The sequence below is a fragment of the Melospiza georgiana genome, chromosome 22, assembly GCF_028018845.1.
Source record: "Melospiza georgiana isolate bMelGeo1 chromosome 22, bMelGeo1.pri, whole genome shotgun sequence".
NCBI classification, from domain to species: Eukaryota; Metazoa; Chordata; class Aves; order Passeriformes; family Passerellidae; genus Melospiza; species Melospiza georgiana.
In genome coordinates, this window is record NC_080451.1 from 6,804,476 (window position 1) to 6,827,845 (window position 23,370).

A 23,370-nucleotide genomic window follows, 5' to 3' on the forward strand; every position below is an offset into this window, starting at 1 on the left:
AATCAAATAAGCTCCTAATATTTTGGGTGGTTTTGCTCTTTTCTTTTTGACCCCAATAATTGGTTTTGAGGGTGTATGTGGAGTTACTCAACACAGGCTAGACCGGTAATGCCTAAAGCAATAATTAGCCCTGAGCAGGGTCCCTTACAGAACTTGGGTTTTTTTTGAGGAATTTCTTCCTAAATTTAAGTCAAAAACAGCAGAACTTCTTATTTTTAATGAAGTGAAGGCATTGGGAAAAAACCAACCCAGTATTACCATTGTTACTCCTGATTTGTCACTCCTGGTTTGTGCTCCTCTAAGCTGTCACATAAAATGTTCATTGTTCAGCTCTTGTTTTCCTGAGAGTGAAAACTGGAGAGAAGAGTGGTAAAAAGGAGAATAAGCTCCTCATATTGTGGGTGGTTTTCTTTGTTGTTTTTGACGGAAATAATTGTTGAGAGTATGTGAAGTTATTCAACACAGGCTAGACCTGTAATGCCTAAAGCAATAATTAGCCCTAAGCAGGGTCCCTTACAGAACTAGTTTTGGTGTTTGTGACTTAAATTGAGGAATTTCTTCATGAGATCAGAGTTTACCATACTGGGCAGATATAAAAGGTGATCACGGTGAGCTCTTTGTAATACTTAGGGAGATCAAGTTATGAGAAACGCCAGCTTAAATGTTTATCAAAACTCCTGTTTGAGTGGGTGATGCTTTACTTTTTTTTGCTTTTATTTCACAGGGGTATTGCTGGAGAACTTCCCAATCTGCAAAGAGCTGCTGATCCCCCCAGGCACCCAGAACTACATGGTGAGGATGCGGCTGTACGACGCCAACAAGCGCCTGCTCAACCTGACCATCCGCATCGTGTGCCGCGCTGAGGGCTCCCTCAAAATCCTCATCTCAGCTCCTTACTGGCTCATCAACAAAACAGGCACGTCCTCTTGCAATCAGCACCTGGGAAATAGGGGTTTCCTGCAGTATTCTGATTTGCTTTCTAACCAAATAAATGCTATTTAAGAGGAATAAAGGTTTTAAGAATTTATATTTTTAATAAAAATATAAATAGAGATTTGTAATGTATTTATCATTTTACTATAACTATCATTATTTATTTATTTATTATTTATTTATTATATGTTTTATATATTTGTTTATTATTTATATATCTATTATTTGTGTCACTATCATAATATTATCATTATATCATTTATTAGTAAGAGATTTATCATGGCTTTAAATACTCATTTCAGCTCCATAGTGGTTAATGGAGCTGAAATGAGTATTTGAAGTTAATACTTGAGGTTAATCAACAAAACAGACACATTGTCTTGTAATCATCACATGGGAAATAAGGATTTCCTGGAGTATTTTGATTTGCTTTCTACCCAAATTCTTACAACCTTTATTCCTCTTAAATGCTACTTAAGAGGAATAAGGGTTGTAAGAATTTATATTATTAATATAAATATAAATGAGAGATTTTTCATGTAAGTATTTATCATTATACTATCATTAACATTATTTATTTATATATCTTATTAATTTATTATTTATTGTTTATATATTATTTATATCACTATCATTATATTATCATTATATCATTTATCATTAAGAGATTTATCATGGCTTCAAATACTAATTTCAGCTCCATATTAGTTAATCAGCAAAACAGGCAAGTTCTCTTGTAATCATCATGTGGAAAATAAGGAGATATATATATATATATATATTATATATTCTATATTTCTATTATATATATATAGAATATATAATCTGTTATATATATTCTATATTTCCTGTAGTATTTTGATTTGCTTTCTAGCCAAATAAAGCTTTTAAATGCTACTTAAGAGAAATAAAGGTTTTAAGAATATATATTTTTAATATAAATATAAAGATTTATCATGTAAGTATTTATCATTGTACTATCATTAACATTATTTATTTATTATATATTATTTATTTTATTTGTTTATATTTATTATATACATTATTTATATCACTATCTTTATATTATCATTATATAATTTATCAGTAGAAGATTTAGCATGGCTTCAAATACTCATTTCAGCTCCATATTGGTTAATCAACAAAACAAGCAAGTTCTCTTGTAATCATCAAGTGGGAAATAAGGATTTCCTGTAGTATTTTGATTTGCTCTCAAGCCAAATAAAGCTTTTAAATGCTACTTAAGAGGAATAAAGGTTGTAAGAATTTATATTTTCAATAGTGCCAGCAGCTACCGTTAGATGCATGTTACAGCAGATAACTTATACATTGAGTTGCTGCATGACAGTTTTTCAAACATGAGCTGTTGTACCTCTCAATAAATCAGTATAGGTTAGATCACTGTTAGAATTTGTGATTTTCAAAGACTGAAATGCTTTAAGAAGGCAACAGTCTGAATTGCAGTGAGTCTGTGTGAACTCCACTGGCACTTCCAGGTCTGCACAGACCAGTCTCATGACAGGCAGCTGTGAACAGCAGTTTTAAGAAGATTAAGAACAACTTGAAGGAGAATTCATACACATACATTTAGTAATGGCTAAAATACTACAACAAAAATATCTTGGGTTCCTTAATTTGAAATTTTTACAGTTCTCATTTTAATTTTTACAAAGGTGATGTGTAGTTTGACACTTTTTTTCTTCTGTTTTCACGTAAAGGATTGCCACTTATCTTCAGACAAGATAATGCAAAAACAGATGCAGCTGGTCAGTTTGAGGAGCATGAGCTTGCTAGAAGCCTCAGCCCACTGCTGTTCTGCTATGCTGATAAAGAACAGCCAAACTTGTAAGTAAGAAGGGCAATCAGGAGGGAGTTTACAAAGATGAAAATTTTAAGATGACCTGTGAAATGGTTATTTTTTTTAATACTGTGTTGAGCATACTGGGTTCTTAGACATTTCCTACTAAAGCTCCTTGGTTGGCTAATTCTTTGGTGTGTCTCAATTTATTCCAAATTTTAATTTTTTTTTTTTTAATTTCAAAGATAAAAGACACAGAAATGCTATCATGATTAATCAGTCTGGAAATTGCCAAGCCTTTTACAGGACATGGCCATTGACTCCTTGTTGAAAGGGCTTATGGCAGAAATGCAGAATGAGCCACTCAGTAAGAGATTTATCATGGCTTCAAATGCTTCTACATCCAGACACAGATGTTCTTTTTCCATCTGTGCATGTGTTTGATCACCAGCATTGTGTTGTTACCTGATCCTTCATTTAAATGACCAAACCTTTGTGTTTTCTTCTTGCCCTCAGTTGTACAATGCGGGTTGGAAAGGGAATCCATCCTGATGGCATGCCTGGCTGGTGCCAGGGCTTCTCCCTGGATGGTGGCAGTGGTGTCAGAGCCCTCAAGGTGATCCAGCATGGAAACAGGCCAGGCCTCATCTATAACATTGGTAGGTGGTGATGGGAACCCTGGAATACCCTGTGGAGCTCTTGGTGAGATGCAATGGCAGTGACACAAGAACCAAAACAATTGCAGCAGGAAAATGTATCTTCTGAAAGGCTTTTGAGTGAGAAAATCATTAGACAAATATAGTATTCTAAATATTTTTATATCTACATATTTTTATATCTTATCAGCTTTCAGTTATTTTTAATTTTACATTTCATCACTGAGTGCTAATAACTACATTGTCAAACTGTTCTGTCTGTTCCCTCTGTATGTTAATTCTAAATCCCATGACATTACTGTGGTTATTTTGAGTTTCTGTGCACTGTAACTGTTCAGCCATGAGCTGCTTCTCTGGGTTTTGCTTGGTGGTGCCTGCATGGGCTGATGTGCAGGAGTGCAGCTTTTGGGTTCCTTGTGCTCCTGGTGTACATAAAATACAAGCAGGTTTTACTTTTGAATTAAATGAGAGTCTGGAAGTTACTCTGCAGTGATTGTCAAGGAATTTTTCATATATTTAAAAGTTAAATAATTACTTGCATTGATAAACTTGTGATTGGGAATTGTTTTCAGGTTTTTTATCTTCAGTTGTCTTCAGTATCTAGGTTATACTTGAGAAATAGAGGGTAACAGATGGCATAAGGTTACATTGACTGTTTAAAATAAAATAATGTTCCAGTGCAAGGCAGTTGTATGGCACAAAGGCTTCATTTCAGGAACCCAAGAAAGAACTGATGTTCCCTGAAATATACTGTGGGACTGTCTTTTTCTTTTGTAAATAATAGCTATATTTTCACCTTGCTTTTATGACCAGGTATTGATGTTAAAAAAGGCAGAGGCCGTTACATTGACACCTGCATGGTCACCTTTGCTCCCCGGTACCTGTTGGACAATAAATCAAGCTACAAACTGGCCTTTGTCCAGCGGGAGTTTGCCAGAGGGCAGGTAAGAAACTTCCTGGTTGAGACTTTTTAGTACAGTACTGCCCTGGTTTAGGGCAAATCTGGGTGAGAACCTCCAAAAGGGTTCCTCTAGAAAGCAGATTCAGTGGCTCATTCCTCAGCCGGTTTGGGAAAATATTTCCTTGGAGAAAAGTGGAAAACAACAGTTTATTTAATAGGCAAAGCATTCACCAGCACAAAAATTAACAATACTAGCCAATAAAACCTCTTGCTGCTCCAAAAGAGATGACAAACTCAGAAAGCACCTCTGTGGGCTGTAGCTCAGCTCACTCAGTCTCTTGTCAGTCCCTCCAGTGCTGGAAATGCCACAGCTTAAGCCCAGCCTGGTGGGCTATAGGTGAGAGCTGCCAGTGCTCTTCTGGGTGTTCAGTCCAGAGCAGGTTTAAACAGCTACAAAGAAAAAGAAAAAACACAATCCAGGGAACTTCTCTGCCTCTGCTAGCTAAAAACTATCTAAAAGCAAAGGAGAGCTCCGTCCCACTGTCTGTCCATGCACGGACAACCAGGAGGAGGAAGGTGGAAGAGTGAGTGCAGTTTCTGAAAACAAACTGTGTGCTTCTTCTTCCCCCCTCTTTGCTCTCAGAACCAGTCTTTAAGGGTGCAAAACTTATTTCTGGGCTAAGAAGACAAATGGGGATATGAGCATCATAAAGTTACCCCAGGACTGCGCTTAGTCACAGCATCTGCCCACCAAGGAGAGCAGACATTGTTCTTCAAAGTATTGTTGGCTGGTTATGAGGATCTTTCTCATTATTCCAATAGCAGCATCCACCTGACAAAAGAATGGCTGTGTTTGTATTTTAGAGGAAATATTGAATAGTTGTAGTTACTACCAGAGCACAGGAGTACTGTGAAATTTCTTGCTTTATTTTATGAAGCATTGAACGGCTCAAAACAACTATTGCTTTGAGATGTCATCTATAAATCAACACAGGCAAATGGCAGCAAAGTGATGGATATCCACCCATCTAAGAGATTTGATCATAAGACACAAACTAAAACAGTGACAAGGCAGAGATAATTGTTTGTGTTCAGATTAATATCTCAAGGTCTGAGTGCCTAGGCATATCAATGAGAAATTTCAGTTAACACTCTTAAGAATATTAATCTAGAAATGTCTAATAGCAAACTAAAGAAGATACTGAAATTTAATGACATCTCTTTTGATTGTCTAAGAAAATATTTATAGTATACTAATCACAGAGTGATTGGAATTTGTTCTGGATTTTTCAGTGCTTGGATTATTTACCAATTATTTCCCAATTTCTGTTCCTAGGGAGCATCCAATCCTGATGGCTACATCTCCACCCTCCCCGGTTCCAGTGTTGTGTTCCACTGGCCACGCAATGATTATGATCAGCTGTTGTGTGTGAGGCTGATGGAAGTCCCAAACTGCATTTGGTCTGGGGGCTTTGAGGTCAACAAGAACAATTCGTTCCACATTAATATGAGGTAGCTGTGACCTGTCAATCCTCTGCAGCTGCTGTGTTTTGATAGAAGCAGCTGTTTAACACTGCAGATAATGCAGATCAGAAGCTGACATGTCTTGTACTGTGATCTGCTTCAGGGACACCCTGGGAAAATGTTACTTTTTAAGAGTAGAAATCACCCTTCAAGGAGCCACGTACCGCGTTGCGTTCAGCGACACCGACCAGCTGCCGCCGCCTTTCCGCATCGACAATTTCTCCAAGGTAAAACAACCAAACCCCATTTTTACCAAAAAAGTAATTCTTCTATATTTGTTACAAGTGGGAGATGACTGACTTGTGTAATGAAATAAAATGAAAGTCTGTGTTTGTCTGTAGTAATTGCAATTTTCTGAAGTTGTAGTAAAAATTGGTCGTAACAGCTACATCATCTTTTTCAAATAACAGTGGTAACATTGTGGCTTTCATGGGTGCTTTAAAAGTCTTACAAGGAAGAGAGTATTACCAATGAGAGGGATGGTATTTAATCTGTTCTAATCTTGTAATTTAGATTAGCGGGGTTTGAGGTGCTCCATGGACCTGCAGACATTTTGCAGACATTTCACACACAGATGATAGATAAAAGCAAAGATGATGTTTATCATCCCTTTAAGACTCTCTTTACTTGAGACCTGAATGGAAGAATATGCATATTGAAATTATTGGTGGGGGGGAAGAAAAGAAGTGATCTGAACATGTTTCAGTCAGCAACTCCTGGTGAATAAGCAAATGATAGCAAAAGTCTGTTTGATTAACAATTCCTGCATGAGCAAACTCCTCTTTGCTGACTGTTGCAGGTCCCAGTTGTGTTTAAGCAGCACGGGGTGGTGGAGCCCAGGCTGTCCACTGATGTGAAGCCCATGACCTCTCTGGATTATGCATGGGATGAGCCCATCCTGCCTCCCTACATTACCCTGACAGTGAAAGGAGCAGGCTCCTCAGAAGTTATGTGCTGCATGAATGACTTCCAAGACAGCAAACTGCTTTACTATGAAAACTTCATCTATATTGCTGCTACATATACTTTCTCAGGGTAATTCTTGATATCTTTGTTGGAAATACTTTTAATGTTCACATTAAGCTTTAGTTAATAATACCAAATTATTATTCTCTTTATGGTTACTATTCAAAAGTTTTTCACATGGAGTTAAACTTTTGTCTACCTTGTAGCTAGCAGAAGAAATGCCAAATTCAGAAACTGTCTGGCTGTCAGTATTTTGTGTGTTTTATCTCATTTGGACATAGTGCCTTTGCTTTAGAGGTGCAGATTGACAGTATATTCTGTCACACAGTGAGAAGGATTTAGCATCTGGCATCTGCTGTGACCCCACTATGTGGTCTTGGAAGAGTTGGGATGTTTGGGGTCCTCCTCTGGGGACTTAATGATTTTTGGTGTATAAAGGACACTTTACCACAAGTCACCTATTTGTGGTAAAGTGTGAGGGTTAAGCTTGCACTGGTTTATATGCCACTGAAAACAGCTCTGGGAGGTTGATACAGGGCTTTGTTACTTTCCTCAAAATGAGATAGGAAACTGTTTTTTAATAAATCTGTTTTTCCTGTGAAGTTCCTAGTTCCAGTGAGAAATCAAAGCCCCTTTTAAGAATTTACTCAGGTTACCAGCTTGCCATAGTAATTCCTAACAAGAGGGGATAAAACCCCAATATAAATGTTAGTGTGATGGACTGTATTGGAAGTGTAAACTTCCAGCTGAATTTTGATGCAGCTCTAATTGGTGCTACAGAAGAAGCTGCTGAACAAACATGATGCTGTTTTCTTGGTTCCAGGTCACAGGAGCCAAGTGTAAGACCAGTTACTTCAAATAAGGATGCTGCAAATGCAGAGCTTGTCCTTGATGTTTCTCCAAAGACTCAACGAGTTTTGCTGAAAAAGAAGGTACCAGAATACATTTGGCTTTATTTTTAATAATGCTGTTGCTATGTGCTGAAGTAAAATCAAATGCTGAGAGTAGGACAAGATAAAAAAAAAGTTCTAATTTCTAAAGGGACTCCAAACCTCCAAACTGATAGGTTATTTTATTTTGAATTGTGGTGGTGCTTCTGTATAAGACTTCTGTAGGAGTAAAGGTAACAGAAAAGGGAACTGGAATAAAGTGGCAAGGAAGGTTGTAAATGCCTCCTAGACAGCAGAATATGGTAGTTGTGTGTTGAATATTCTCATGAAGTTACAAGGTAGGACGTGCTTCCTTTTTGGGAGCATTGTAAGCCAAGTCATCTATTTCTGGTGCTCTTAAGAAACAGAAACTGTGTTTAAATATTGCTGAGATTAACAAACAGCTTTTGAATGCAGCTCTTCATCTAGCTGCTGTTGTGTATTCATTGAATATCAGAGTTCAAGCAGAAGCCTTTATCCAGTCTAGTTCCTAATTGTTAATTCAGGGCTCTGAAGTTAAATATATACAATACATTCCAAGAATTATAATTCAGAGCCTCTGATAGCAAAACAGAACAAAAATATTTGCTTTGTACTGTATTTAAATGTTGAATTTTTCTGTAACAGGAGCCAGGAAAGCGATCCCAGCTCTGGAGGATGACAGACTCAGGAATGCTTTGCCATGAAGGTTCTTCAGTTCCTCACAACCCCCACAAACCTTCCCCTCGCTCTGAGGACTCCAGTATGATTTTGGATATTGCAGGCCTAGCAGCTGTCACTAATAACAGGTATTGAAATACATGCATGCATACATTGGATGCAGTCCAGACATTGAAATACATACATTGGATGCAGTCCAGACATTGAAATACATTGAACACAGTTCATACATTGAACACAGTTCATACATTGAATACAGATCATACATTGAAATACATACATTGAACACAGTTCATACATTGAATACAGATCATACATTGAATACAGATCATACATTGAACACAGTTCATACATTGAAATACATACATTGAACACAGTTCATACATTGAAATACATACACTGAACACAGTTCATACATTGAAATACATACACTGAATACAGTTCATACATTGAAATACAGTTCATACATTGAATACAGTTCATACATTGAAATACATACATTGAACACAGTCCACACATTGAAATACATACATTGAACACAGTCCACACATTGAAATACATACATAGAACACAGTCCATACATTGAAATACATACATTGAACACAGTCCATACATTGAATACAGATCATACCTTGAAATGCATACATTGAATACAGTTCCTCAGGAAACTGATGAGGGTTTCTAACAATGTCTTTGAAAACATGCTTGATCTGACAGTCTCTGAATATGGAAAGACACTGTTCTGAAGGAATATGAAGGAGCTGGATTTTGTCTGGTTTTATTAGACAATCTCACCATCACCTGTGTGACTTGGCAATACTTGTAAAAGCGTGGCTGATGCCTTTTCAGCAGGTGACTCTTGACAGAGCACTTCAAAAGAGAGATTAGGAAAACGAACTGGGGCAAAATAAATGTTCAGTATTAACACAAGTGCAGAGTAAAGGTTCTGAGGAGCATCCTGTGAGCACTGAGGCTTCCCCTGCAGGTACGAGCCCCTGATGCTGAGACGGCCGGACCGGCGGCGCAGCACCACCCAGACATGGAGCTTCCAGGATGGAAAGCTGACCTGTGGCATCCCTGGCCTTGTAGTCCAGGTCAGTGCTGATCATGTGTCAAACCTGTTTTGTTTCTTGCTGATGTAGATCACAGTCATTTGGGCTTAGTATTGAAGGGAGCTACAAGCTTTGAGACAAGTTCAGAATATAGAGTGAAACAAACTTGTGCAAGCACCTTGTGTTTTAAGTTTATATTTGAATGTTTTTATTAATTTCAAATAATAAAAGGTCTTGCACTATTAATTAGAAATTAGAAAAGTATTTTAGTTAGTACCATGATATTGCATTGATCATTTACTGCAGGGTAGTAAGTTACTACTTGAAGCAGCCAAAAAAAGCTCTGTATTGCTGTCTTTAGACAGCAGTAACTCAGGATTGGCTCAGTAAGGATTTACATTCTCATGCACAAGTCCAGAGTTCATCTTTTAAAAGCTTCCTATCATTTTGGAATGCTTTTCAGGAAGGACTTTCCAATGTCCCTCAATGATGTGATAGCTTCAGTTTTAAAAGTGCAGTGGGAATACTTAATTCCCACTTAATTATCTATTACCTGCCTCATTATCAATTACTTAATTATTGATCTTGGCTGCTCCTTTTATCTGCCAACTAATTAAACATGAGTGAGTAGAAACTTTAGTAATATCAAGTAAAATGCTGCTGGACTGATCTTCTTTTAGTTCTGAAGAATAAGAAGAGGAAATAAAAATACCATTTTAAATTAATATATGTAAATAGTTATCTGAAACATTTACCTGTTGCTTAATTACTTAATTTTCTTTCCTTCCTTTTTTTCCTTTCTCCAGGCAAAGGGTGGAATGCAAGGTCTTCATGATGGAGCTGAAGTTGTTCTAGGTCCTGAAAACTCTCTTGAACTTTTGGGGCCAGTTCCACCTGAACAGCAGTTCACAAACCAAAAGATGAGGCCTGGCTCAGGAGTTCTGGCTGTGAGAGTCATCCCAGATGGGCCAACCAGAGTTCTGCAGGTGACAGTCCTTCATTGACTAGAATCTAGTTACATTCTTTGCTTATACTGGAAATACTCTTTATAAGTATTACATCTTTAAATCCTTATGAAAAGCTGCCTTTATAATGACATGAAGGGGATGGAATATCATAAACCAGAAGTAGTTAGTATAGAAGTTTCCTTGTCCATAATTTTTTAAAAAGATAATTTGCTAAGGTAGGGCAATGTAGCTGCTATTTATATATATGAAAGGGATCATTGTAGTAATTTATTTATCATTATATTTATATATGAGAGGGATCACTGTAGTAATTTATTTGTTTTCAGATAACTGATAACTGTAACCAACGTAGAAGTGATCGTTCATTCAGTGAAGGAGAGCAACTTCCAGTTTCAGACCAAGATCTGCGCAAGTTGAAAAATCCAGATACAGAGCAGGAATTGGAAGTAAGATATGACAAACAGTACTTGTCTTTTTTATTTTAATTTTCCTTTCTAGATTTCAGAAGGGGGATGATGGTCAATAACCTTTCCTTGTGTTATGAACTTTAGATTTTCCTGCTACAGCTTCTTGTTCTTAGAATTTGGGTTAATGTGTCTTAACCCTCCTGAATCTAAGACTGATTGTTCAAGAGCTGCTCAGTCTCTCTGGAGGTGATCCCAAAAAATAATTTCCTTGCAGAAATGTGTATTTGATATCATAGGTTTTTTCAGCTGCTTTGTTAGTGGTGGGTTTTTTCCCCTTCTTTTCTCAGGTGCTTGTGAAACTGGAAGGTGGAATAGGATTGTCTTTGGTCAACAAAGTCCCTGAAGAGCTTGTGTTTGCAAGCCTCACCAACATTAATGTCCACTACACTCAGCTCTCAACTGGTCAGGTGCTAGAGCTCAGTGTGCAAGATATACAGGTATTTGCCATTTTGAAATAAATTCATTTATTCACGGGTCTTCAGTTTTTTTGAGTCATAATAGGTTTGAAAAATGTTTAGAGCAATGACTGAGATTTAATTCCTAAATATCACTGGAGTTTCAATGCCATTTTCTGTCCACTGTGTAGGTAGACAACCAACTTCTTGGCACCACACAGCCTTTTATGCTCTTTCTGACACCCAGGAGGATTGAGAATGGGCCCCTGGACCCTGCTCCCGCTGTGCAAGTCAATGCCATGAAATTTCCCAGTAAAAATGCACTGACTGATATCTACAAGGTAAACCACAATGTTTTGTTTGTGTAACATAGGTATTACTTTGCTTTAATGACCTTTCCTGTTCTTAATTTTTACTTGTAATCTGAATTCAGTGCTTTGTGAAATACACTTTGTTGAATCAGTTCTGAAGCTTAAAGGACACAGTGTCCACTTCTTCATGTTTGCAGTGTTCAAAGCTATAGTAGAGTGATGAACAGGGTGATAAATATGTTTAAAAATGTGACAAATCAGTCCAGACCCCTGTCTGTCCATGTCTGTGACCTTACTTTTCAAGGCAGTTATTCTCTCCTGAGAACTGTAGCACAGTGAACAACCAGAATATCTATGTTTTGTTCTTCAGGAGTTGAATACAAGGTTATAAATTCTTGCTTCATAAACCTGGTTCTGTGCACTGCAGTCATTTGGGAACATTGGTTATAAATTTATCCACCAACTGTGGATAAATGTACTGTGATGGCAAAACTGAGTTGGTTGTCAAGACTTATTTTCTCACTTGGAGTCTTCACCCATGTCTTTTAACTCTGTTCTGAAAAGCAGCTGATTTTAGTGCTGGAAATGCAGCTAAGATTTTGAAGTGTTAGGATTAGGTAGTTAAGCACAAGGCTTTCCAGAAAATTGAAATAATCATCACTAGTTGAAATAATCATCAGTAGTAGATAACTTGAAGCGAAGAAAGCTACCAAAGACATTTTGAAGGTTGAATCTTGCTACAAATCCATAACAGTGAAAATAATCCATTGAAATAGAGTCCTTTTTAATAGTTTACATGGTTTATATATCTGGTGTTAATGCTGTAAACTGAGACTTGTTTATCTCTGTAGCATCTGATGATCACTGCCCGAAAATTCACAGTTCAAATTGAGGAGAAGCTGCTTCTGAAGCTGTTGAGTTTCTTTGGCTACGGCCAGTCGGAATCAGGTGTGGTATAACATTGTGTGGTATAACATTGCACAGCCCAGTTCTACAATGCACAGAAGTTTCATGATCTTTGTGTATAAAGTAGAAAACACCAGCACACTCTTGGCTGTGAGGAACCTCCCACTCTTGAGCAGAGCTGGAAATGCCTCAGTGGCCCCTGTGAAGTTCCTCATGGTGTTGTGCCTGTGGCAGAGCTCAGGTGATGGCCCAAGTCCAGCCTGTCTCTGTGTCTGGATTCATCTGAACTGGGATAAAATAAATTGTGTTGTTAATTTAGCTAGCCACTTTGTTTAGTGACTTGTTTAGTTTGTTTATTTAACCCAGGGCTAGAAGTGGGATCTGTGTTAATTTGTTCCTTGGGCAGTTCCTCTTGCTTCACTGCAAGAAAATTTTGTCTGACCTTTGTTGTGGCATCCATACCCCTGGTTTTAATTGTAATGTAAGTTTTCTTTCATTCACTGAGGCAAGACAGACCTTTTCAATCTTCTGATCTCATAGGTGCTATTCTAATCCTCCTATTTTAGTGTTTATCTCTGCTTTGGAAACTTTCTGAAATGTTTGTTTTGGAGTGGCAATTGAAAAAGTCACTTCTATTATGCAGTAGCCTGTGTACTGTTACATAATAACTGTCACAGGAAAAGAACTATTTTTGGCATGATTCCAAATGGGGCCAAGCCTACAAATGATGCTCCAGAGTTCTGTTTTGCTAATCCACAGGATCCTCTGAATTGTCTCTGGAAAAATAACAGAGGACTTTCAAACTTAAATCTCTAGTGATGAGGAAGAAGTACAAATTTTGAGTTTTGCTCTTAGCCTTTTAACTAATCTCCCCTTTGTTCTGATTTACCCTGTTCCTTTTGCTCTTTTTTCCTTACTTACTTTACATTATTTGTAGTTTGTCTGCTGATGTTATCCTAGATTCAAACAAAAATAAATTTCTTATTTTTAGTTAGCATGTTTTATTGTCCATAAGTCAGAGTTCATAAGGCTTGGTCATCTTTCATCTTTGCCTTGATTCCTCACACCACCCTGGTGCTCTTACAAATAACATGAGCCTATTAATGTCAACCAAATTTGAGGCACTTTCCATGTAAATTGATTTATTGGATGTCTTCCACGTAGGCATGTTGGATATTTTGTAGTGAATATTTGAAAGCTTGCTTTGTACATTATATTCCTGGTTAAGTGTGTAAGGAATTACAGACAGAGTAGAGAGGGGAAAACAGGCTGTGAGAGCACAGCTGCACAGTAGGAACATTGCATAATCATGTGTTATCTCCTTGTTTCTGTGTGCTGATAAAGAAAAATTAGAAGTGAGATTAAAAGCTCAAATAACAGGTTTTAGAGATGCAGAGAGATCTGACAAAAATTCTTGAGCCTCAGAGGTCAACTTTGTGTCACAAGGCATGAGTAATTTTGCTGGCTCCACCAGCAGTCACACATACTTTTTATTTGTGCTGAGGATTGTTAACTCTTAACAGAATATGCATTCCTAACCCCATATTTATTTATCTTTAATTGGTTCTGATTCCTGTGTTTTGTCTGGATGCAGAGGTTGAAAATTACGATGAAAACCTCCATGAGAAGGTTGTTGAACAAGGAGGAGCACAAAAACGATACTACTTTGAGAATCTGAAAATCAGTGTGCCTCAAATCAAGTTGAGTGTCTTCACTTCCAACAAGCTCCCTTTGGACCTCAAGGTACACCAGTGCATTCCCAGAGTGGAATTCCCAGAGTAAAGAGAAGGAAAAATTAACTTAACACTCTCAGTTTCCATTTACTCTTGCATTATCCAAGTTAAAAATAATAAAAGTTCCAGCAACTTCTGACATGTAATTTGCATAATTTCCAGTCTCTTCTGTAATAGTCCTTCATTTTTGTAATTTCAATTGAAGCACAGCCACAGACCTAATGACTCACTGCTTTACAAAGGACCTTAGTTACAATGATGGAAGTGTAAAGAGCTTAAGGGGAATTTACTGTCTTAAAAGAGTTATTCAACTTCTTATACAAATACAGGACAACTCCTGAGTGTTTTCATCCAAAAAATGTTTCATTGGAATTGAAGAATTTGCATGAGGACTGTGCAATATAGTTGAAAATTCAAGTGAACTGAGATTGAGTATGAACTTAAAATCAGTGGGAAGTCTGGTCTTTTTCATATGGTCATAAATCTGGCACAGCTGGGGAGTGAACCAGGAATTCCAGATTATGGCCAGAACATAATCTCATCCCATGTTCCCAAATTGAGTTTGGACCTTCCTGGACACAATCAAGTGGCAGCAATCAGTTGCCACTTCAAAAATTATTAATTTAACATTCAGTTCTCTCTGAGCTAATAAACTACTTCCCTCCAAGGTGGGAGAGTTAAAACAAAACCAACCACCCAAACCATAAAAAACCCTCCTCATTGTGGAGGAACTGAGCTGCTGCCTTTAAAAAAACCAAAACTGAGACACCAACTGGGCTTTTTTGTCTTTGATGTTAAGGACATCATGATGAGTAAGCTTCTAAAGAAATTTAGTATTGTGTAATGAATGTCTTGTCATGGAGTCTTACCAAGATGATCCAGAAAATCACCAGTCCTACATTCTTGTATTCTTTTTACTGAATCCTTGTTCCAGGAACAGTTCAACAGCTAATTGGGGTATTCCTTGGCTGTGATATTCCTAGCTGTAATATTCCTTGCCTATGATATTCCTAGCTAGAATATTCCTTGGCTGTGATATTCCTAGCTGTAATATTCCTTGCCTATGATATTCCTAGCTAGAATATTCCTTGGCTGTGATGTTCCTTACTGCTCAGTAACAGCAGCCCTGTCCTGAATATGTAGTTGCACTTCAGTTTCAACATGAACACCCTTGTAATTGCATTAGTTGAAATGCAGGCTGAGGAAGCAGGACTGGTGATGAGTGTGTTTAAGGACCCAGCACTGTGCACTGTTCTCTTTGGATTCCTACCACCCTTGGTATAGGATTGCACATGGATCCATCTTGGCAGCTTTCCCAAGAAAAAACTCGGCACATACATTTTTCTCCATAATGCTAACAGTCCCTGCATATTCTGTATATTGACTTTCACAGAAAGGGTTCAATTCAGTTCTGCAGCCCAGGAGAGTTCAGGGTAGGAGGGAGAGAATAATCACAGTAGAGCCTTTGTGGAAGTTTTTCTAACTACCTCTAATGTTTCTGGCTTGGACGTGGCTGTCTGGTAATTTGGTGTAGACAGATTATTTTTATTAGGTACCAGTATTAACAAAGTTGTCTTATATAATATCTGATAGTTAAACAGGAAATTACTTCCTACTCAAGTGAATAATGAGGACTATTCTGGTTGGCCATCCATTTACTGAAAAAATAAATAGCTCTTTTCTTACACACAAACTTAACTCAGACCTGTAACTTGCCTTAATTGCCTGCAGATGGCACAAAAACTCGTGTTCCTTACAGCAGGCAGCTTTGGTGGTTAATGTGCAAAGATAAAACATCAGCCTGAAGCTTCTTGCCTTCTTCAGAGTGTCTGATATTGGTGAGTGTGCAGATGCCATTATCTAGACCTGAAGAAGAAGGGTCCTCTTTCAGTCTTGAAAACTTAGTTTTCTTATCATTTTTTCCAAATTATTTTATTTGTGTGTGTCTCTGTTTGGATGTATAGCCTGTCTACTTTAACTGTGGTTTTCTATGTATAAATTGTACAAAGTACAGATGGCCTATGAACTAATTACAATCTTAGTTTTCTTCCTTGAAAAATAATGGGAAATGCTAGTTTAAAGAATTTCTTTAGACCACATAACGTTAAGAAATGAGCCTCAGGCTTACAGGAAATTATGTATGTTATTTCAGCTCATCCTGACACTTAATCCCTTCACAGAAGTTCAGCAGGGTGGAAAATAGCCAGTTTTGTCAAGAAAATTCATTTAGAGTTGGAGTTTAATTGAACATTAGAACAATAAAGCCAAGTTGTATGTATAATCTTAGACATACTTTGGTTTGAAATATTCCTATCAAGAGTGGGAAGCAGATTGCATTGGGAACTTAGTGACTCTTGAGTTATTGAAGAAATGCAGTGCTCAGAAGCTTCGAACTGGAAGGTTTGTGGGTGACTGCTCTCTGTATCAAAGTGTCCACACTGCAGTGCTAAGAACTCCAGCAGCTTCAGAGAATTTTGATTTGTTACCCATTGAAAGGATGCTGTGAATGAGAAGCAGAAAGAAGAATTACAATGGCAATGTCTTTTATTTCCTCAGGCATTGAAAAGCACCCTGGGCTTCCCTCTGATCCGGTTTGAAGATGCTGTGATTAATCTGGATCCTTTCACTCGGGTCCATCCCTATGAAACTCAGGAGTTCATCATTAATGACATCCTGAAGCACTTCCAGGAGGTCAGTGTGGCTGAGATGATGTTGTGGCAAAGGATGAACATCTCTTGGTTGAGGAATTCTCCATTAGGGATGTGGGAACCCTTTCCTGACTATCAAGTGTTAGTGCTGTGTGGTTTCTTTGGAATATGGAGAAGTAGTATCCCACAAGAAATCTAAGAATACTCTGCATTTTAAGATGAAACTGTTGTCAATTTTACTCCATTTCTGTGTTGATTTCTCTCATAAACCCACCTGGGTTGGCATAAGCTTCTGTTGTGGGTGGGATTTTTTTTTCCTCTCAACCCTGCTGGTGTAAATGTGATCCATAAGAAATATTTCATTCTTCCTCTTGATTTTCCAGGAGCTTCTGAGTCAGGCAGCAAGCATTCTAGGGTCTGTGGATTTCCTTGGCAACCCTATGGGCCTGCTGAATGATGTTTCAGAAGGTGTTACTGGACTTATAAAGTATGGCAATGTGGGTGGCCTCATCAGAAATGTCACCCATGGAGTATCAAACTCTGCTGCAAAGGTAAAAATTGTGATATTAAAGTTTGCTATAAAAATAGGCAAAAAGTCAAATAGAACTATTGACCATGCTTGAATTGCTTGATCTGTGTTTTGTAAAAATGGCATTTGAAGTGTAGATTTTGTTTTTCTTAAATGCTTTCTGTACATCCCAGGGATAACAGGAGTCAGTGAAGCACTCAAAGCCCTATTACTGCTGTACAGATACTTGCAAGTTAAATCAACAGCTAACCAAAGGGAGAAATAATTTGCTCCTACATGCCAATGAACAAAGCTGTGTTAAATTATGTATATAATCTACACAGAGAGAGAGCACTAGAGAAAGGTGGAGCATTTAAGGGGTTATTTAGTATAACAGGGGTTGTTAGCTGTTATTTTTGAGAAGTGATTAAGCTGATGTGAACAGCAATTATTATGCTGACACTTGAGGTTTGGGGGGTTTTGTGCTACATAGCAACAAACCAAAGAATTTCCAGATTGCTTTGTATTTATCTGTAGTTTATTTCCAAAGTCTCTGCATGGTGAACATTCTTTTGTCCTTCCTGATAACAGTTGAAGGAATTCAATTATATCAGTGAAAATAACTGTATTTAGTGCTCAAGAGAGGGATGGTCTGAGGCAGAAGTCAGAAACACAAAGTAGTTTGGATCATGGTTGATGCTGTGCTTGATAGTTAGCAAACACATGTTCTTGAAATGTTTTGTTACATACATGGTGTGTCAGCATGAGTCCTTTCATGGATACAACTAAAATAATATGTTTTTGACACAAGGACATGTTGGTAAGTTTGGTTTTGTAAAAATTCTTTACTTTCTATTTTTATCATTTTCCTAACAGGTAATTTTATGTGTATTGTCATGCTCCATCTTTTAATAACTTTTCCCACTTATTTGAATACAAGGCAATCTGATTTTTCCCTTCCTTAGCGAAAGAAGGTAATTCAGAAGATGTGAAATGCAGAGCCTGTGTAATTACAGAGAGGTCAAGACTATCATTATCAAACCTAGTCCACCACCAAGTGCAGAGCTGGATCTCACCCAGAGAGCTGAGCCATGAGCAAAGATGACATGCACATTCTCTGTCATAATTACCTTGATTGCAGCATTAGCCTATTTTGCACAATTTCAAGAAACTCAAACAAAATTCTAGGTTGATATCCCTGCCTTAATCTCCTAGTAGGTGCTGCTGTAAATCTCAGCACTGCAAATCCAAGCAATCTGGTAGAAGACTTGCTGAGCTTCTGGGAGGCAGCTGGATCTGTCTGCAGATGAGTCCTTCTGTCCATGCTTTGTCCTCATGGCTGTGCTCTCTGGTGACCCATCCACTCCACCCAATGGAGTGTGTTTCTTTAGAGTTTCCTTTCTATAAAGTGGTGTTTCCTCATTGCAGTCACATCTGCAGCCACAGTCTCATAAATCTTCCTTTAAAAGGCACGAGCCTTCCTCTGTTTCCCACAAGGGCAAGGTCATTCTTTGAACTTTGGAGTCATTTGTAACCAAGGGGTTTGTGAAGGAAGATTTTCAAAGGCAGAAGGGCAGTTGGATGCTGAACTCCTTTCAAAATTCAACAGGAGCTGAGTGCCTGCTTCCCATTTATACCTTTGAAAATCACCCCATGTACTATTTATTTGTCTTCCCAGGTATTTTTTTCTTTCTCCTTGATATATCAGAAATGGCTCTGTGATGCAAGTCTCACACAGTTCCCTTTTCAAAGCTTTCTACATGGTTTATGTATTTGTCTTTTTGGAACAAGGAGAGAAGTCCATAATTTAAGAAGGCTTAGTAGTACATTGTGGAGCTCCTTGATTAATCCTCTTTCCAAAGGTTGAATCTTAATTCTGCTGCATAGAAAACAATGATTAAAAGGCTCAAATAGTCAGGTTGAATTCTTCCTTATGTGTTGCACTACTTTCAGGCACTTAAATCTGCTTGAAAACTAAGCCAGGAATGTCCACAGGATAAAAAATTGGCATTTCAGATTCAGTTTGGGATGTGTTATGTTCATAGTACAACACAGAAATTTGTCTTTTACTTTCTGTTCTGCCTTCTTTGTGCCTTATGAGTGTGTCTAGGATATGTAAGAGAGAGAAAAAACAATTTGAGTTAGTCAAGAGAAACAAAATTGAAACAATAGGTCGTTTTCATCTTGCTGTTGGTGCTCCAGGAAGGTATTTTTAAATATATTTTCACTGCATAAATTTTCACCTGATTCAGCTGTGCCACAGAGGCCTCTTGTCTTTGCAGCTAATCCTGTGGATCTGGTAACTAAAGCAGCCAAAACTAGAGGAGCCTGTGTCCTGCACAGGCACTGAGGGCTGGAAAAAATCTCCATTTTGGTTGTCTGACTACCTGACTTATGAAGTGTCTGAAATAAAAATCTATCCTAGATTTTAAGATGAGTTAGCTATTGAGGTGTGAGTAGATAGATAAACAAAGAGTAATACTGTAATCATGGTTTTTAAAGTAACACTGCTCAAGTGAATCGAGAAGTAAGCTATAGGAGTTGTATCTGGTTTTGTCATTTTATTGCTTTTCTATTTTATAGTTGTGCTGATTATCCCTGTAATGGCTTTTCCATGCATTTCAGAGCATGCAGTGGGTAATGCCTTCTTTCAAGTGGAGAGCTGCAGTGTATTTAAATTGGCACAAAACCTTAGGTTAAATAAAGTTCACTCCAGACAGTTTTGTAGTTTTTATCCCTTGGAGATTCCAAGTTCTGTATTTTAAAAAGTTCTTTGATCCTAAATATAGACACCAGAGGGAATTACATTCCCTCTGAATGGAGCCTTCTATAGTTGCCATATGCGTGGAAATGTCTCACATTCTTGGCATCCACACTTTTTTTATTTCCCCCGTTAGGCATGACAGAACTAAATCCTAAATTTCCCCTGTTTCAGATGTGTTTCAATTAGAAATGAATATTGAACACTGAATTAGCAGCTGAACAAAACTGTTCTGTAGCTTGTGTTCTCCAAATGGAAAATAAGTGTGGTTGCATCTATTACTGGCAAATAGGTGTTATGCTGACACAGTGGTGGTAAAGGATTGAAAAGATTCACAGCTTGTCAATACTGCATTTAATGTCTCTGATTTCTTTCTACCATAAATTCTCTTATCTTAGGAATTATGAGCAGATAGTAGTGTAGCTGTTAAGACTCTGTTAGGTCACGGGATATAGGATGGAAATAATTGTGTACCTCTCTTCCTCTTGAGAAAAAGAATTTAATGAACTTCATGAAAGAGCTTAATTTTCATATTGAACTTTGAAGTTTCTATATTAATTAGGCTTCCTAAGGAAAGGTAAGCCATCAATCAGAGCTGCATTTCCCTGTTGGTTTTTGGGAAGCATGCAGGGTTCTGTGAGACAAGCTTCCTTCAGAAGGAGGCACCTGAGATGCCAAAACTTCCCTAGAACACAGTTGCAGCAAATTGCATTTGAGTGTCTGTTTTCTCTTATGGCTGATGAACCTTTCTGCCCTGGACTTTCATTCCATCTGTTTATTTTAGGTGAGTTCAGACTGATGGCAGAGGTGCTTAACAGAGATAGGAAAAGAAGTGAGGTGTTAGAACCAGATAAGAAAACTTTGAGTAGAAAAGATGCTCCAGGTGAGTGTTTGGCCTGGAGGCATTTGTAGAATAGGAGCATGAAAGCAACACAAAGGGAAATGGAAGTTTTAACCCTCCATGAAAGCACCACAAAGAGAAATGGAAGTTTTAACCCTCCATGAAAGCAACACAAAGGGAAATGGAAGTTTTAGCCCTCCATGAAAGCACCACAAAGAGAAATGGAAGTTTTAACCCTCCTTGTAAGATAAATCAAAGCAGAATCTCAAGTGGTTGGCAGTGACAGGAAGATAAAGATAACTGAATGGAAAAAAAAAGAGGAAGTAATAAAGGGATTATTTAAAAACAAATCTTGAATATGTGTTTGACTTGCATGGATGTTAACTTTAACAAAGTTGGCAGTAAATACAATGAGAAGTGGCTGTACCAGAGCACAGAAGGAAGGTCCAGTTTGAGCAGGCTCTACCCAAAAAGAGACAGAAAGGTTTCTAAAACAATCAAAGCTGATGATTCCCTTTTGTTTAAAGTGGTTTTTTGTTCACTTAATCAATCACTCCTCTTTCATTCAGAAGCAAGAACAACTACCATTCTCCCATCATGGGACTAACTGCAGTTCAACTCTAGCAACATCAAAATGCCAAGGAAGTAGCTGAAAATAAAAGAATATTTTCATGTCAGGGAGCTTCTAACAAAAGCCTTTGTATCTGAAGCCTGAGAAAGAAATACATGATGGTGTTTTCCTCAGAAGAGTCTTAAACAAAATCATCAAATGATGATGTAGAAAGGTCATGGTGGTTTTTGGGTTCTGAGTCTATTGTGTCCTACAGCTCTGTATTTCCATGGTGTTTGTTTGATTCCTTGCTCTTTTCCTTAACTCCAGAGAGCAGCATGTGTGTGGTTAGTGTTGGTCTCACTGGATAAAGGTGAGGAAGGCCAGAATCCATGTCATCTTCAACCTTACAGATCAGAATTTGTTTTTCCTTCAGGAAAGCTGGCAGTCAGCCCTTACAAAGGGTAGTTGAGGCATTGAAATAGTGGGATTTACTGTAATTTTTTCTATTCCAGCTGTGATTTATACAGTTTGGGCCAAAGGTAGCTTTTTTGTGTGTTTTATTCTGTGTAATCTTTATCTTTCCTGGTGTAGCATAGAGGCTCCTGCAGCCTGTCCCGGTGGCACTGCAGAGCACCTTCAGTTCAACTTGCATTTCATCCACAGATTTGCAGCTTCACATGAGCAGTGAGAATCAGTATCAAAATGTGTCGATTATGAGGTGGAAAGCAATTGAAATTTCCAGGCAGAAATGCTGAGTTCATGAGGGATATTACAGATGAGGCCATTTCCTGCCAGTTTGAAAAGACAGCAAGTTTTATGACCAATTAGTGGCAATCAAAAGCCATGGAAAGTGTCAGTTTTAATGTGCACAACATCTGGCATCTGTAACTAGTATCTTTGAAAGAGGTTTTGGGATAAAGGATCATCTTTGAGAAGTTTGAAGTATTTCTTCCTGGTTTTCCTTTGTACCATGGGATAAAACGTGTGTGGCCAGCATCTAGGTTAAAAGTTTTCTTCTCAATTTGGTTTAAATTCAGCCTTTCTTGCACAAAGTGAACACTTTACTCCAGTGTATTTTTGTGTGGAGAAATGAGTATAGGTAGATTGAACACATATATTCTGTGGGAAGAACTGGTTTAAAGTGGACTTAATATCCTCAATGTACCCCATTGAAAAGCAAACTACACATTGGATGAGCCTTACCCAGGAGAAATTGCTCAATTGACCATGAGAGTCCTGTAACAATGCAGCAACTGCATACATGATGCACAGCTGGACAGAGGAATGTACAGGTGACCATTGACAACTGAAAAAAAAAGAGATTAAAGAGTTTTAGGTTTTACACCAGCTCTAGAGCTTCATTTCAAAGGGGTTTATCAGCTGATTTTCCTGTAAAATAAAATGTACTGTTCCTGTTTTGCTGACTCATTGCAGAACTCAGTGTGCAAAGGAGAATTTAAAATGAGGTATGCAAAGATTTGCCAAGTCATAAACTGTGACACTGGAAATAAGCATTTATCAGAGATGAAATTAAATTTAGTTTTAACCTGCAGTTTTTGAGGGGTTACATGTCAGGCAGACTGGCACATCTATCCCATATATCACCATTAGCATCTAAAGGAGAAAAAATGGGGTGTGGGTTTGAAATTCATCATTTCAGTGTTGATAAATGGCTGACTGCACCTCCCTACTGTGTATTTAAAGTTGTAGAGTAGAGTAGAATATTAAATAGTACAGACTTAAACTTGAAGCTCCTTAGCTGTGTATCCATGAGGAGTGAAAATTGTGTTTGTATGTGCCGGGGAGAAGGGCAAGCTGTACACAGCTCAGAGATGTTCACTATTTACACACACACAGGAT

The 23,370-nt window shown here is 37.8% G+C and overlaps 1 protein-coding gene across 5 annotated transcripts in view; it reads left to right on the forward strand.

Annotated features, from left to right (window-relative positions):
- VPS13D (vacuolar protein sorting 13 homolog D) overlaps positions 1-23,370 on the forward strand; it is a 101,260-nt gene that overhangs the window by 47,283 nt on the left and 30,607 nt on the right. For all 5 annotated transcript variants that reach the window (XM_058039179.1, XM_058039181.1, XM_058039180.1 and 2 more), the window contains 18 exons: positions 725-916; positions 2,652-2,778; positions 3,248-3,390; positions 4,201-4,331; positions 5,625-5,800; positions 5,916-6,039; positions 6,612-6,847; positions 7,602-7,710; positions 8,335-8,495; positions 9,353-9,461; positions 10,226-10,405; positions 10,714-10,833; positions 11,142-11,291; positions 11,441-11,590; positions 12,412-12,508; positions 14,061-14,209; positions 16,756-16,890; positions 17,231-17,398. In XM_058039179.1, the coding sequence (XP_057895162.1) occupies positions 725-916; positions 2,652-2,778; positions 3,248-3,390; positions 4,201-4,331; positions 5,625-5,800; positions 5,916-6,039; positions 6,612-6,847; positions 7,602-7,710; positions 8,335-8,495; positions 9,353-9,461; positions 10,226-10,405; positions 10,714-10,833; positions 11,142-11,291; positions 11,441-11,590; positions 12,412-12,508; positions 14,061-14,209; positions 16,756-16,890; positions 17,231-17,398 (2,657 nt within the window). The remainder of the gene's footprint in view (positions 1-724; positions 917-2,651; positions 2,779-3,247; positions 3,391-4,200; positions 4,332-5,624; positions 5,801-5,915; positions 6,040-6,611; positions 6,848-7,601; positions 7,711-8,334; positions 8,496-9,352; positions 9,462-10,225; positions 10,406-10,713; positions 10,834-11,141; positions 11,292-11,440; positions 11,591-12,411; positions 12,509-14,060; positions 14,210-16,755; positions 16,891-17,230; positions 17,399-23,370) is intronic.